The sequence below is a fragment of the Oncorhynchus nerka genome, linkage group LG23 (genome assembly GCF_034236695.1).
Source record: "Oncorhynchus nerka isolate Pitt River linkage group LG23, Oner_Uvic_2.0, whole genome shotgun sequence".
NCBI lineage: Eukaryota > Metazoa > Chordata > Actinopteri > Salmoniformes > Salmonidae > Oncorhynchus > Oncorhynchus nerka.
In genome coordinates this window covers 25,686,024-25,703,854 of record NC_088418.1, presented here as the reverse complement: position 1 = coordinate 25,703,854, position 17,831 = coordinate 25,686,024, and the positions used below count along the sequence as shown (strand labels likewise).

The following is a 17,831-nucleotide window of genomic DNA, read 5'->3' as shown; positions in this document are numbered from 1 at the left end:
ACACACATTAATGCAGTCCCCTCGGCGTAAGCCATAGAGCTGGAGAGAGGGACGGGGACAGGGGGACGGGGACGGGGGACGGGGGAGGGAGAAATGAAAAAGAGAAGAGGAGGTTGAAGGTGTGACAAGGGTAGAGTGAACGTATGACCCATCACTCAGTGGATTTATGTAACTGTTACACCAAGGGTGATTTTGTGTGTGTTGCTCGCGAGCAGGTATCCGGTCTTACGTCTTAGACCCACTCCAACAGATCCACGGAAGATGCCATGTCCATCACCATTAACGCGGCCGTAACACATCGGGACAAGAGGAACGCCTGTTAGAATGATGTTCATAGACTACAGTTCAAAATTCCACACTATTGTTCCCTCCAGGCTCGACGTCAAGCTCAGAGCCTGAGTCTGAACACCACCCTCTGCATCTGGACCCTGGACTTCCTGACGTGCAGACCACAGGCTGTGAGGAGAGGCAACAAAACCTCCTGCACACTGACTCTTAACCCACGGGGGAACCCCAAGGGGTGTGTCCTCAGTCATCTGCTGTGCACGCCACCGACTCCATCATCTGCACGCCACCGACTCCATCATCTGCACGCCACCGACTCCATCATCTGCACGCCACCGACTCCATCATCTGCACGCCACCGACTCCATCATCTGCACGCCACCGACTCCATCATCTGCACGCCACCGACTCCATCATCTGCACGCCACCGACTCCATCATCTGCACGCCACCGACTTCATCATCTGCACGCCACCGACTTCATCATCTGCACGCCACCGACTCCATCATCAGGTTTCCTGACGAAACCTCGGGTTGAAGGCCTGATAACCAACAACGACGAGTCAGCCTATAGGGAGATAAATGAACTTGCGTTGCGGTGTCATGAAAACATCCTCTCCCTCAACGTCAGAAAATATAGCAGGATAAAGCAGAGGAGGGAACATGACCCGGTCCACATAAATGGACCTCTCTACTGTAGTAGAGAGAGTCACGAGTTTTAAGTTCCTCAGCCTCATCACCGAGGACTTGTCATGGACCAACAACACCACCACTCTTGTCAAGAGGGTGCAAGAGCGCCTCTACGTCCTAAGGCGGCTGAACGTGGCATCTCCAAATACTACCGCTGCACCATCGAGAGCGTCCTGACCGGTTGCATCACGGCCTGGTACGGGAATTGGGAAAAGGGGATACCTAGTCGAAATGGGTCTTCCGCATTTAACCCAATCCCTCTGAATCAGAGAGGTGCGAGGGGGGGGGGCTGCCTTAACCACCCATCAACAATCGTTGTTGGGGATTAACTGCCTTGGTCAAACAACTGCAGATTTTTCCACCTTGCCGTCTCAGGGATTCATACCAGCGACCTTTCGGTTACTGGCCCAATGCTCTTAACCGCCAGGCTACCTGCCTCCCGGAATTGCTCTGTCCACGACCACAAGGCCCTCCAGCTGGTGGTGAAGACGGCCCAGTACATCAGTGGAACCGTGCTTCCACCCATCCAGGAAGGTGCCTGAGGAAGGGATGCAGCCTCATCATTGACCCCACACACCGTCGGGCAGACGGTATCGGAGCATGAGGTCTGATACCAACAGGCTCAGAGACCGTTTCTATCTACAAGCCATCAGACTGTATCAGAGCATGAGGTCTGATACCAACAGGCTCAGAGACCGTTTCTATCTACAAGCCATCAGACTGTATCAGAGCATGAGGTCCGATACCAACAGGCTCAGAGACTGTTTCTATCTACAAGCCCATCAGACTGTATCAGAGCATGAGGTCCGATACCAACAGGCTCAGAGACAGTTTCTATCTCCAAGCCCATCAGACTGTATCAGAGCATTAGGTCCGATACCAACAGGCTCAGAGACAGTTTCTATCTCCAAGCCATCAGACTGTATCAGAGCATGAGGTCCGATACCAACAGGCTCAGAGACAGTTTCTATCTCCGAGCCCATCAGACTGTATCAGAGCATGAGGTCCGATACCAACAGGCTCAGAGACAGTTTCTATCTCCGAGCCCATCAGACTGTATCAGAGCATGAGGTCCGATACCAACAGGCTCAGAGACAGTTTCTATCTCCAAGCCCATCAGACAGCTGAACACTTTAACTGGACTGACCACCTGATCTGAGTTTCCGCACCTTAGCACACATCACAACTGCTGCTATTATACACTTGGCCCCCCAACCCCCTCTTCTCTTAGACACGCGTAAATATTGGACTGTAAATTGTGCCTTCCTGTATTGCACTTGTTAAAAAAAGGTATTCTATTCTACTGCCATTTACTTTATGTTCGTATTCTTATTTTTGTACTATTTCTTATTGTTGTTGCATTTCGTTGGACAATGTATACCATGCCTTTCCCGTATAGGGATAGTGACTATTGTTAGTCACCTGGGGTGTGAGTCACAGTCAAGACCTAAGGGGGTGGCACACCATTGAGGTAAGCGCTACTGTAACCCAGACAGAATTCAATAGAGGCTGACAATGACAAAACACACACTTGGTCTCAGCTGAACAGGGCCTACGGGGCTTTGTGTGGTACGATACCGCCATCATGTGGGCAATGTTGTAACTGATTGAGCAGACGGGATGGAGGGCAGAATACGTATCACAAAGAACTGAGATGCTGCCGCTCCAGATTTTCTGAAACCGGACTAAAAATAGAGATTTCTGCCCATGTGGGATCCACTGGCCTACCTCTCTTCAGCTGCTGCTCAGTGCTCAGTGCTCAGCGCTCAGTGCTCAGTGCTCAGCGCTCAGTGCTCAGCGCTCAGCGCTCAGCGCTCAGTGCTCAGTGCTCAGCGCTCAGTGCTCAGTCAACTCCACTGCCGGTGTTACACAAATACAATCAGAGCAAACCTAGTTCTTTGTCTGCTGAAACAGTAACGTTCGGATATAATTGGAAACATAAGCACAAGACAGGTCGTCGAGCAATTTCATGTTCTTTTGTTTTCCCAGGAGGGGAGTTACAAGCAGCTGTTTAGGCAAGCTATATGTAGCTCATATGTATATGTAGCATACACAGCACATCAAACAAGCAAGACACAGACAAGAAGTCAATAGTGAGTTTTTTTCAACAGTGATTATTTTTTTTTTTACAAATTATTATTTTGTATCATCATTGCAAAACTCTGTATTCCTAGTCTCGGTTTTCAAATAAATGGCTTCCTGAAAATGATGCACAACCCTGACTATTCACATATATACTTTGTTTCAAATGTGTTCTTAGTGTGTTTACTGTTTTTACAGTATTCTGCATGTCCGTGTCTCTATCCACCGAGAAGACAAAACAGAAGTGCTCGAAGTAAGTTCAACTATTGAGTTAATCTCTAGATCCAACTAGAGTCTCAGACCCGTTTCTTTTCTCATACTCACAACAAAACCAAATACATTTAAAGGAACATGGTACTGTCCTCTCTGTTTCTTTGAGCATTACGTAGAGATCCACTATAATGAAATACTGTTGAAGGGGGGGTACAAAGCACATCCGTTATTGGATTGTACAGGTACTGACGTACGAAGACCGTGTGACGTGAATGTGTCCCCAAACTCGATTCACCTCAATGACGTGTCGCCCAGTGACACCATCAGCGGGGGAGAACTGCCGAAGGCTGTGGTCTCCAGTGAGCGACGTGACTGTGACACAATTCCCAATGACTCATGCTGTACCACTAAGCCTATATCTTAAAGGTGAGGACCTACTTGCCTCGTGAACATTCCCCTTTAAATCCCATCATTTCAGACAGCCATTCCATTCCATTCATCTCTACGCTGCAGTGAGTAACTTTCATTAGCTTACATCTTACAGGCAAGGACCCGTTTATCCATTCAAGACACTCCCTTTTCATCCCATTAGCGCAGGAAGCCATCCCGTTTCTCTCTACACCAGACCGAGTGACTTTCATTATTTGCTCTTTTCTTGGGGCGTCAGCGTAGCGTACATCCTCTAATCTCTATTGCATCTGAATGACTTGGCATTAAGACCGGGGGATTTGATTGACACCTCCGTATTGCATAAAGATTAGCGGATGCTTTAAACACAGTCCCGGAGGCCTCATAAAGACGTAATTACAGTGACATGACAGTTTTATGAATCACTCGTAAGCTCTCGCTGAGCCCGTGACATCAGGTGTGTCGCAACGGAGAGGTCTGGAGGTGCTTATCGACTTAATTGAATCACTATAGCCACTTATCTGCTTGAACCATACACACTTGGTCCAGCTTACAACATACCAGTCCCCACCAATCATCATAGAGGCAGGATTTCAGGAAAAGTGATTCATATCGGACATGACCCATGGCCCAGATGGCATACCTCCAAGTCATCACATACTGTATGTGAAAACAGTTAAATACAATATGCACATTCTACTATAGTTGCGAGAGGCAGTACATCCTCCAACTAGGGTCTCGATACACAGACGCAGGGTTTGGATCTGATTAACGTATGGATCTGATTAACGTATGGATCTGATTAACATATGGACATTTTAACGGCATTCTATCATTTTCTTTACGGTTTGGATTACTCTTTTATGGCAATGTGACGAGGATTCCATAACTTGGTCATTATAACTGACTCACAGTTCTGGGCTTGGTTTGCAATTCATTACTGGGAACAGACATGGGATGGAGAATCGACACTGAGTGTACAAAACATGAGGAACACCGTCCTAATATTGAGTTGCACCTCCCCTTTGCCCTCAGAACAGCCTGAATTCGTCAGGGCGTGGACTCTACAAGGTGTCAAAAGCGTTCCACAAGGATGCTGCCCAATGTTGTGTCAAGTCAGCTGGATGTCCTTTGGGTGGTGGACCATTCTTGATACACACAGGAAACTGCATTGCAGTTCCTGACACCTGGCACCTACTACCATACCATGTTCAAAGGCACTTCAATAGTTTGTCTTGCCCATTCACCCTCAAAGGCACACGTACACAATCCATGTCTCAATTATCTCAAGGCTTAAAAATCCTTCTTTAACCTTGTCGCCTCCCCTTCATCTACACTGATTGAAGTGGATTTAACAGGTGACATCAATGCGGGTTCATAGACTGACCGGGTGAAAGCTGCTATGTCATGGAAAGAGCAGGTGTTCCTAATGTCTTGTCCAGCGCTTTTGTACAGCGCCAACAAAGCAGAACTCTTGACACCCGCTACTGACTTACCGCAGGATGCTGCATGACAAGCAGAGAAATAACGAACCAGCTACTGGACAGTGTGCGCGTGTCCTACATTGGTGCAGTAACCATGCTGGACCATGCTAAGTGAAGACCGACTAATCAGATGATAAACAGTCCACAAGTCGATGACGAGCCCATCCCCAGGCTTCCGTCATCTGCACCGCTCTCCATTAATAAGCGCCCAGCCACAGTGTGCCTAGCTCTGGTCCGGGGCGCCAGTGAAGTATATTGAATCCAGTCATTAAACAAATCGGTCTGTGGCGTTCAGTGCATATCGATACAGGGCGTTACGTAGCGGTGCCTGGACCAGCGCTACAGCGCCATGCGGGCACAGACACACAGTAAACGCCGCCCAGCTCCACCACTGTACAGTGGTGGACGTCAAATATCCAACACATCATGAACCATCTGTCGCTCTCGTCAACCAGTGCTGCATTCCTGTTGTTTTCTTGCCGGCCAAACCCAGGTTAGAAGAAGGTTAAAGAACTCCCAGAGGAAGAACGCAAACAGCTCAGAGCTCTTCCAAAGAGTGTTCCCAGGGCCCCATATGGAACACATCATTAAGCTAATCACCTCCATAATGACTGTGCTAATTCTAATAAGGCCAGGGGCATCTAGCACCGCTGCAGCCTGGCATATCCTGGGTACTATTCATTAGGCACCAAATGGAAGAAAACAGAGTGGGACTACATACAATTGGTCCAATAAACACTTTTTTTTGTGTTCTGCTGCAAAACGGTAACCTACGGTGTGTCCCGAATGAACACAATCCAGTTCTATTGAAGCCCACTGCTGCCTGCTATGCCGTGCTCTGCTATTGTTGCGCTGCTCCCTGGTGGTAGTGACAGGTATTGCCTATTGCTTTGTTACGGAACCCACTTCTTGTGTCAATGGGGATCCATTTGCAACGTAGGTCAGTAATGAGTGTAATCAAAGAATCAAGTGCTGATGCACTATGAAAACAAGCCACACACCGAAGCACTCCATGGTGTGTATTAGACTACTGGGCCAATGGAATCGGCCGAAATGTAACATAAACGTCAGGTCAGTCAGAATGTGCTTGTGTGACCAATGTGAAATGGCTAGCTAGTTAGCGGTGGGGCGTGCTAATTCTTCCCCTTGCTCTGCAAGGGCCGCGGCTTTTGTGGCGCGATGGGTCGACGATGCTTCGCGAGTGACTGTGGTTGATGTGTGCAGAGGGTCCCTGGTTCGAGCCCAGGTTGGGGCGAGGAGAGGGACGGAAGCTACACTGTTACACTTGCTTAAGACTTCTCCATAAATGTTTGTCCTGTCTTCCTAAACGCTAGTCTAATCAGCACAGTGTCGCACATTTGCTACTTGAATTGAATCTCCAACGACTAGCATTGTCTGTGAGGAGCTGTTTGAATGAAGTATCAGCATGGTCCTCTTCAGAGCCAGTGTGAACTTGTTGTTGTGGTGTTCGGTGTTATTATGCGCGAGCACGGCCCAATGTCTCCTGTCTGGCTGAGAGGACCGGTACAGAGAGACAGGGGGCTCCTCCAGAGGGAACAGTCCTATTTCACCGAACCACAGCCTAGCAGGGACCCTTTGACCTACGCACCATGAATATCAATCAGATCATTGGACGAAGGGCACCACTGTGAGATCCCCATCCAGACAAACTCTCACACAAACACACACAAGCAGCAGGTATACACACACACACACACACACACACACACACACACACACACACACGCACACACCAGTAGGTAGATGGTACATCCTTGTCACAACAAGATATGAATATATATCTGGTTATGTATTTTTCTCCGTCAATCACTGACTCACATTCACTGCTAAAATTCAGAGAATCAGCAATCAACATAGACTGGTTCATTACTTGCCACAGTGACTGAAGTGGACAGTAGTTCACTTGACTAATTAAGAATCTCTGTGAGTCATCATGACACATGCCGTTCCAGAGGAGAGGTTCGGTAAACAACATAGATTGGCACAAACAGATCGTTACACGGTCACAAATAAGTGTGTACCTTTCCAGTTTGAAGCATCGCTCAGTTCTGGAGTGAAAGTGATCAACCATTTAGCCACACCATTACAGAAATCAAACTATTTCTCTCTGAAACACACACACAAAAACTATTTTCTCTGTCTCCTGCACATCCAAACACATCCAACCCCCCCCCCCACACACACACACACACTGCCAGTCTGTGGTGCCATGGCAACTCAAATCAATCTAGAGCTGGAGTCAAATCTGCTGCAGTTGCCTGGCTCATGCATTGGCCAAACATTCCCTAATTTACTGCTCTGCCTCTTACTGCTGCCAGCTCTACCATAGCATATCTCGACCATATCTCCCTCTCTCTCTCTCTCTCTCTCTCTCTCTCTCTCTCTCTCTCTCTCTCTCGTGCAGCCTACAAAGAAATGTGTGCTCTGTTCACAGTGGTCTATTTTGTTTTGCAAATGAACTTCTGCAGACACCTTGGCTGTGTTACGCTCCAACACCAATACTGACACATCACAGGAAGAGGAGGAGTGGAGTGGGGGAGCGAGGGAGAGGAGGGGCAAGGGTGAGAAGGAGCGGGCTGCTGACAAGCAAAACAACCCCGGCTCAACACCGAGAAGCAAATAGAGCGAAGAGGAAAGAACATCAGGACACTACCGCAAAATCTACATGTGACAACTGTGGCCAGGTCTGCCTCTCACAGATTGGACTTCACACACACACACACCCCAAACCATCGCTATGCTGTCGTCAGCCCTAATGGATGCAATTAGTGGAAAAAAATAAACAACCAGGCAAAAAAAAATGGATTCAGTGACTAATCAGCTGATCTGTTTATTTTGAACAGACAGCTGCTGCGCATATTAATGGAATGCAGTAACACAAGCACGTGCATGCACACACACACAGGCACAAATGCACGCAGACAGACACACATACACACACACACAAACAGTAACCTACGAAACAACACGGCCACCGTTTCTCCTCATTGATATATCACTTTGTTTGTCATTGTGAAAACATCTGCTTTTCTACCAAATGACTGCCTGGGATGTGCAAGGTGTACACTAAATGATTGTCTGCGGGACAATGAATGAAGCGAGCGGTTGTTGGTTCTCTTGTTGTTCTTTTGACGAGCTCACAAAGCGAAAGAGCTGCAAAATGATCAACAGAAGAACAAACACAAAAGAGGTTATTACTGCTCAGCCTGTATCTGTAACCAAGATGGCTGCCTGGCTTTTGGAGTGAGAGAATGTCAATGAGAAAAGAAAACGTATTTATACAACATGTAGAAACCTCTTTCCATGGCTTAATCTTGGATGAAAACCTTGATTTCCGCCTAAATGTAATAATTTTTCATGAGATGGCCATAAACAATAACTGGTAATGTTGCATAGTTTTAGAAATGTCTGGAACTCACCTTTCTGGCTGAGGTTGTAGACACTTTTGAGAATATAAGCTCAAGTACATAGTACAAATATTAGGAAAATATGTCAAATCATGAATGATTTTTTCCCCTATTCAACAAAAATGGGACAATAGGGCTTGACATTACTGAAATGCTTTCTAAATATACACTGAACAAAAATATCAACGCAACATGTAAAATGTTGGTCCCATGTTTCATGAGCTGAAATAAAAGATCCCAGAAATGTTCTATGCACAAAACGCTTATTTCCCTCAAATTAGTTTACATCCCTGTTCGTGAGCATTTCTCCTTTGGCAAGATCATCCATGAACTGTAACTCAGTAAAATCGTTGAAATTGTTGCATTTATGTTTTTGTTCAGTGTAGTAAAAATCAGATGATAAACGACATACTATAAGATCTCACCTTTCTTATAACCGTAAAAAAAATATATATGATCATACTTAGTGACAGTACAATATTGGCACCATTTCATATGACTGACGACAGATATTTTTCTCCTAAACGTCCACTGAGCGACGTAGAGACACCATTCCAATGTGTACAGACTCGTTACAACTTCAGCTTTAAGCACAAAGTGTCTGTCTGTGACCAAGAGAAAGTGGTCTTGATTAAAGTTTATGACATTATTTAGGCACTGGTCCGTACAATGTTCACTGAACACTGTGCGCCAAAATGTCAGTTGGAACCGTTCCAGAACCGCTTAAAGTCCCCTAAATAGGTGACATAACATCTAAGAGTTTTTAAATGACAACCATTGTTCTCTTTATGGAAATATCTGGTGGCAGAAATTAGATGTGGATTTCAAAAGCATGTCGTCTGATGCGAGAGACAGAAATGTGTTCAGAATTACTAACAAAGTGTAAATTGTCCCTCGCTCCTGCACTCATTGTCCTGTAAAAATGCTTTGGCACTAAAACAAACTCCTAGCAACCATTGCTGATTGGCAATGACTAATTATATTCTACAGGGGATGGCATTTCACCCCTCCGCTTTCAAGTAGTCGTTTTTTATTTGCGTTAGCTCCCTGAACTTATGCCTTAGCTTCAGCTCAGTGGGCTAACACAGTCCTGTATAGTGCACAGGGGAGCCCAGTTCAAACCCATCACATTGGTACTGTAAGTTGCGTTTTGGTAACGCATCAGCTTCTAGGGTTGTTTCGGACAGGAGTAGGTCAAAGGAGTTCGAACCCAGTCGGTTACACAAGACGTATCTAGCACAAACAGAAATACAACTAATCTAATCCAACTTGTATTGCAACAGTATCGCTCCAAATGATACCGTGGCTTTAAAAATGTCTTACCCCTAAACACAGGCGACACGTCATCAGGTCCAGAGTGGTCCCCATCTCATTAAAGGGGGTGTAGGACTGTCCGATTTGGGAATATCTGTCAATCTTCACAATAGATTTTATATCACAGAGATATGGTTCTCTCTACCGGTTTCTTCTCAACCCAGTGATAATTGGGTAATTCTTAGACAACCTTGCGTGTTTGACAGAGAAAGACATCCGCACACTCTCTCATACACCCAGACAGGCACCCCTCACAGAGGTCCCCCACCGACTCTCCCCTTCCATGGTTGGTGTCACGTTCCTTCTGGGGTTATTTGAGAACCAATTACAAAGTCTAGCTAGGTAATGATGGATCCTCTTACCAGATCTCATGACCACGAACAATAACGACAACTTCAATCTCGAATGACCACAACCCAACCCCTCTCCTCTCTCCTTATGTCTCAGGTCATGGTCCTCTATAGTGGTGGAAGAGGCGCCACATGGGACTAACCCCATTTGGAACACCCAACCTCCCCTTCTCAAATTAGGGTTGCCATGAAAGGTTCTGTAGATGACAGGTGGGAAATAATGGTTGGTAAGAGGTTGGTGTTGTGTGGCTCAGTTGGTAAGACTGTGTGGCATTAGCAACGCCAAGGTCACAGGTTCATTTCTCGCAGCGGTGACCTGTACGGTCAGTGGCTTTAGATAAAAGTGTTTGCTTAGTGGCCTTTATAGTGAGCTCCAAAACTATGACACATTGAAGTTGTTTTAATGCTCTGTACTCCAGCATTTTGGATTTGAAATGATACAGTGACCATGGAGGTTAACGTGCAGACTGTCAGCTTTAATTTGAGGGTATTTTCATCCATATCGGGGAACCGTTTAAAATTACAACACTTTTTGTATATAGTCCTCCCATTTTAGGGAAGCAGAAGTACTGGGTCAAATTCACTTATATGTGTATTAAAGTCGTAAAAAGTGAAGTATTTGGGCCCATATTCATAGCACGCAATGACTACATCGAGCTTGTGACTGTTTGTTTTGGCTGCGCTTCAGATTATTTTGCATCCAGGAATTAATGGTAAATAATGTGGTGTGTCATTTTGGAGTCACTCTTATTGTATATAAGAATATAATATGTGTCTTAACACTTGTACATGAATGTGGATGCTACCATGATTATGGATAATCCTGAATGATCGTGAATAATGATGAGTGAGAAAGTTTGAGATGCAAAAATATCACCCCCCCCCCTCTTTGTGCTTCTATAAAAAAAATCAAAATAACATGCCATTGGCGGGATTCGATCCAATTTCCTATCATCTATGAGTGTTCTATGGTCCCAGATTCTACTTGCTGAGCTGCCGTTCAGGTGACGCAACATGGAAAGATCTTAACTACATTTTAGACCTACAGTAAAGGTTGGTGGTTGAAAGCAACTTGGAATTGAAGAAAGCACCGGAACCCACGGCGAAATCAGTGAGATCTCGCATTTTGCAACACACGGTTTGAGAAACCACGTGATCAAACAAAGCTTTTCGACGTCGTTGATCACGAGATAATGTTACTTAAAAACGAGCATCGGTACATTGCGTCAGATCAGTAGTGCTTTTAAAACTGCATCGGAACTCTGGTATCTATTGTCCCATCACTAACTTGAATTACTTTCTACCTTTGTAAGATTATATATGTCTGGGTAAGATAACTATTTCTCAGATATAATTCTACGGTTCTAATTGCGTTTTAAGGGCGAGTGCAAATCCAATGGCTAGGTAGCAAATCAAATGGCTAGGTGGCAAATCAAATGGCTAGGTAGCAAATCAAATGGCTAGGTAGCAAATCAAATGGCTAGGTGGCAAATCAAATGGCTAGGTAGCAAATCAAATGGCTAGGTAGCAAATCAAATGGCTAGGTAGCAAATCAAATGGCTATGTAGCAAATCAAATGGCTAGGTGGCAAATCAAATGGCTAGGTAGCAAATCAAATGGCTAGGTAGCAAATCAAATGGCTATGTAGCAAATCAAATGGCTAGGTGGCAAATCAAATGGCTAAGTTTAATCTCCTGTGTTTAGCACCCCATATGATCTCTGCTTGTTGGATAACTTACATGCTGACCCGACCGCTCGCTCGGGTGCGTGCGTCCGCGTGCACCATCGCACGCATGTTGATTTTGTCCTCCCACACCAGACGCGATCAGGACACGCAGGTTGAAATAACTAACTCTGAACCAACTATATTAATTTGGGGACAGGTCAAAAAGCATTAAACATTTATGGCAATTTAGCTAGCTAGCTTTCTGTTGCTAGCTAATTTGTCCTGGGATATAAACATTGGGTTGTTATTTTACCTGAAATAGACAAGGTCCTCTACTCCAACCAACAATTAATCCACAGAAAATATGGTGAACCGGGTTTGTTTCTAGTAATCTCTCCTCCCAGGCTTCTTCTTCGTTGGACTTTATATAGTGGTTAGCAACCAACTTTAAGGTGCATTACCACTGCCAACTGGACTGGAGTGTGGACCTCAGTTCATCTTTCAATCACCCATGTGGGTATATGTAAGGAAGAGGCGGGACTTGCAGCGCGTCAAGCATCACAAATGGAACCAAGTTATATTTTAGCGCCTGGCTACGCAGACGCTCGTTGACACACGCGAGCAGTGCGGGTGCAATGTCTGAATAGCATGCATGTGCACATTTATTTTGCAAACGCAAGCGATGTGGTCAGCATGTCACCGGCATAAACACTGAAAATCAGACGTGTATGGCAATAGCTATCACATGAGGTTGCCACCAGAGACGCTGGCTAAGGTCGCTAGCTAGCTGCAGTGTCCAGCCATGCAGCTAGCTAACGTTAGCTAGCTGCAGTGTCCAGCCATGCAGCTAGCTAACGTTAGCTAGGTCAAGTGGTCCGTCCGGCGCAGAATCCAGTCACTCCATTGCTCTCTCTCTCTCTCTCACTCTGGGTGTGTTTGTGTGTCTCTGAAATGTCCTTCTGTTTTCATGACGAGGCCTATAAGCACGTCTGTCAATACAGTCCGTGTATCATCTCAGTAAGCTTTTTGTGCCATATACTAGAAATACATTTTTTTGTGTGCGTGTCTTTTTAGTTACAGCTTGTAGTGGCACAACCGAGGGGGGAGGAGAATGGGCCAGCCAGCCAAGAAAATGAAAATCCCGGTTCGGAAGAGAAGGAGGATGGCGGGTAAATCCTACCTTAGGGAGGAAGAAGATGGTTGAGTTGATATCTGCACTGTATGATTCTTACCTGGATTACCTACCTTCGTGTTTATTCCATGCTGACCTGTGTCTGATTTGCACACTAGTAACACGACTGACAAGAGAAATGTCGATACTGATCGTTGTTTGACAGTTACCCAATGTCATTCTGAGTGGAAGATTAAACATCACACTTGGCATAGTACGCATTCACCATCACATGTCCTTGAAATTATATTGTGAAATACATTTTCATTAATGCTATTACATTTAAAAAAATATATATATTATTCCAATGTCAAGTACCATTGACCTTTAAGAAATTGAGCACATTGATTTGAGTCAACTTTGAATCAGACCGTCGTTGAAACTGTACCACCTATGGACTATGCTTGCGGTCAATCTTCTGTCGAGACTACCAGTGCTGGAGGACTTCTGCAGACTTAAATAATGGTGCTGGCTTAAATAATTAATGAATAATTTAAATAATAAATGAATGTCAAATCAATTTCACTAAGTTCTTGTCCTTTTGGTTCGCTGTCACAGTTTACCATAAAGTATTTTTTAAAACGTACTAACTCAATATGTAACTAGTACTTATTACGTTGTTTTCTGATCAGTTACTTTTCACTCTTTCTTGAGTAGTTTAAGTGGGATACATTTACTTTTACTTGACAGAATTACAGTCTAAGTAACTGTCCTTTACGTATGTACAGATTTTCATTATTCTACCCGCCTCTGCAAATTACACATAGCCTAACTATAAAACGTGGGGCGAGCATCCCCACTGGAGGAAAGTTGATCGATCTACAGTAGACCTACATCTGTCAATCAACTGATGGCCCGAAACATCCCCACTGGAGGAAAGTTGATCGATCTACAGTAGACCTACATCAATCAACTGAGAAACATCCCCACTGGAGGAAAGTTGATCGATCTACAGTAGATCTGTCAATCAACTGATGGCCCGAAACATCCCCACTGGAGGAAAGTTGATCGATCTACAGTAGACCTACATCTGTCAATCAACTGATGGCCCGAAACATCCCCACTGGAGGAAAGTTGATCGATCTACAGTAGACCTACATCTGTCAATCAACTGATGGCCCGAAACATCCCCACTGGAGGAAAGTTGATCGATCTACAGTAGACCTACATCTGTCAATCAACTGATGGCCCGAAACATCCCCACTGGAGGAAAGTTGATCGATCTACAGTAGACCTACATCTGTCAATCAACTGATGGCCCGAAACATCCCCACTGGAGGAAACCTACATCTGTCAATCAACTGATGGCCCGAAACATCACTGGAGTAGACCTACATCTGTCAATCAACTGATGGCCCGAAACATCCCCACTGGAGGAAAGTTGATCGATCTACAGTAGACCTACATCTGTCAATCAACTGATGGCCCGAAACATCCCCACTGGAGGAAAGTTGATCGATCTACAGTAGACCTACATCTGTCAATCAACTGATGGCCCGAAACATCCCCACTGGAGGAAAGTTGATCGATCTACAGTAGACCTACATCTGTCAATCAACTGATGGCCCAAAACAGCTCGTCAACTCAGCCAGGGAAAACACAAACAGGAGCTTATTGTCGGTTTTCACACCTTTCATCACGTGACAATGGATAGGCTAACGGGTAGCCTACAGAATGGAGCCTATCAGAATAATCAAATAACAAGGGGCCTATTGCAACCAGCTGATGTCTCGTTTAAACCATCAATATGCGCCAAATTCACCCGCACAACTGATGTCAGTTCCAACCATTATAGGTCAACCCTTTACCGCTCCCTAAAAGGTGTTACCTTATTCAGAGATCTATATATAATGATGAGATGCTCATCTCTCCGGCCTAACAATGGGAGTCGTTGTCCCAAAAGCAGGAAGCCAGGCGACAAGATTAGGTGTGCATATTAAGCCCACAGAAACGCATTTGGGCTTATTCTGGACAGATTTTTGGTGAGAGTGAGCCTTCTCGCTTCGCCTCTTCCTCTCTGCCTTAGTCCTGCTTGCAACCAAAGCCTTTCAAGAGATACTGTGTGTTTGCCCTATTGTCAAGAGAACGACTCAGTCCTTTCGTAGCCCTTTCCTGCAGTCAATGACCAAAAGCGTCCTTTGGTCTCATGGGTGGAACGTTATTGATACTTTTCATAATTAATCAAGATGATTTTAAATAACAGGTGTTTCTATGTCAAACTGTTTTGTTATATTTCAGTCTTCTGTGATGTACATTGTGACGCAAACTCAAAATGTAATACATCTCAACTCTAAATCTAATATGGTGCAGGTGTTTTCTTTTTGTTTAAGCCCATAACCATGTGTGTGAGGCGTACACTTTGGTTTCCAAGTACATTTGTTTGAGACAACTAAGAATCACTCTGTGTGACCCTGATTTAGCCCACTGCAGTAAAAGGTTAACAGGCTAAGGGTGATTTATCTATTTGACAAGCATCCGTGCACTAGAAATGAACTATTTCCTCATTTCCCACAGCAAATCTAATGTGGCAATTTACCCAAAACATTGTATGAATGGACTCTAATGTTGGTGTAGCCTTCTGTTATTATTTTATTAGTTTCCCATTTATGTTATCCAATGGTCATTTCTTATCAAGGTCGGGGGTCAAATATCCCTGGACTGTCCATATGTGAAACATGACACTAAATCAAGTCCATCAGGGGGATTGAGTTATTTGTGTCAGAAGGGACACATTGTGCCCGAACCGTCTGGTTGTGTTGTAGACTTGAGGTCTATTTGTAGTTACTACCGTGTGTCCTGAAAGTCTTTCCAACAAAATCAGTCTCTAGTGTTCAGTCTCTATTGACCTACTGTCGGCAGAATCTCTGGAAGAACCGATCGCATGCAAATGCATTCTGTGTGATTGATCATTTGCTCATTGATAATTATACTACTGTTCAAAAGTTTGGAGTCACTTGGAAATGTCCTTGTTTTTGAAAGAAAAGCAAATTTGTGGTCCATTGAAATAACAAAATTGATCAGAAATACAGTGTAGACATGTTCATGTTGTAAATTACTATTTTAGCTGGAAACTGCAGATTTTTTTTATGGAATATCTACATAGGCGTACAGGGGCCCATTATCAGCAACCATCACACTAGCTGTGTTAGCTAATCCAAGTTTATCATTTTAAAAGGCTAATTGATCATTAGAAAACCCTTTTGCAATTATGTTAGCACAGCTGAAAACTGTTCTGATTAACAAAGCAATAAAACTGGCCTTCTTTAGACTAGTTGAGTATCTGGAGCATCAGCATTTGTGGGTTCGATTACAGGCTCAAAATGGCCGGAAACAAAGAACGTTCTTCTGAAACTCGTCAGTATATTCTTGTTCTGAGAAAGTAAGGCTATTCCATGCGAGAAATTGCCACGAAACTGAAGATCTCGTACAACATTGTGTACTACTCCCTTCACAGAACAGCGCAAACCGGCACTAACCAGAATAGAAAGAGTAGTGGGAGGCCCCGGTGCACAACTGAGCAAGAAGCCTCACAAGTCCTCAACTGGCGGCTTCATTAAATAGTACCCACAAAACACCAGTCTCAATGTCAACAGTGACGAAGTGACTCTGGGATGCTGGCCTTCTAGACAGAGTTGCAAAGAAAAAGACATATCTCAGACTGGCCAATAAAAATAAAAGATTAAGATGGGCAAAATAACACAGACACTGGACAGAGTAAGATTGGAAAAAAAGTGTTATGGACAGACAAATCTTAATTTTGAGGTGTTCACATCACAAAGAAGAACATTCGTGAGACGCAGAAAAAATGAAAAGATGCTGGAGGAGTGTTTGACGCCATCTGTCAAGCATGGTGGAGGCAATGTGATGTTCTGGGGGTGTTTTGGTGGTGGTAAAGTGGGAGATTTGTACAGGGTAAAAGGGATCTTGAAGACAGAAGGCTGTCACTCCATTTTGCAACGCCATGTCATTCCCTGTGGACGGCGCTTAATTGGAGCCAATTTCCTCCTACAACAGGACAATGACCCAAAGCACAGCTCCAAACTATGCAAGAACTATTTAGGAAAGAAGCAGTCAGCTGGTATTCTGTCTATAATGGAGTGGCCAGCACAGTCACCGGATCTCAACCCTATTGAGCTGTTGTGGGAGCAGCTTGACCGTAAGAAGTGCCCATCAAGCCAATCCAATTTATGGGAGGTGCTTCAGGAAGCATGGGGTGACATCTCTTCAGATTACCTCAACAAATTGACAACTAGAATGCCAAAGGTCTGCAAGGCTGTAATTGCTGCAAATGGAGGATTCTTTGACGAAAGCAACGTTTGAAGGACACAATTATTATTTAAATAAAAAATAATTATTTATAACCTTGTCAACGTCTTGATTATATTTCATATTCATTTTTGTAACTCATTTCATGTATGTTTTCATGGAAAACAAGGACATTTCTAAGTGACCCCAACCTTTTGAACGGTAGTGTATATTTCTGAGGTTAACCAGTGTGTGTGTGTGCGTTGGAAAACACTTACATGTGCACAGTTAAGTGAAGGATGACACAATCACAAATATAGTCATTTGAAAAGGGACCGAATTCTCTAGGTTGTCATTTGAACTAAAAAAGACTGATATCACATTGATACCCATAACTTTGAGCCAACATTTTGTGGTGGCTGTGTGTTGGCTGGGATAATCTCTCTATGCTCTTTTGAAAGGAAAGACAGGAAGTTGGGTACTTACAAACTTCCTC

General features: G+C 44.4%; 1 protein-coding gene across 4 annotated transcripts in view; it reads right to left on the bottom strand.

Annotated features, from left to right (window-relative positions):
• Positions 1 to 17,831, bottom strand: part of ankfn1b (ankyrin repeat and fibronectin type III domain containing 1b) — a 296,942-nt gene that overhangs the window by 155,629 nt on the left and 123,482 nt on the right. For all 4 annotated transcript variants that reach the window (XM_065007988.1, XM_065007987.1, XM_065007989.1 and 1 more), the window contains exon 4: positions 17,822 to 17,831. This exon is cut by the window's right edge and continues 223 nt beyond it. In XM_065007988.1, coding sequence (XP_064864060.1) covers positions 17,822 to 17,831 — 10 coding nt within the window. The remainder of the gene's footprint in view (positions 1 to 17,821) is intronic.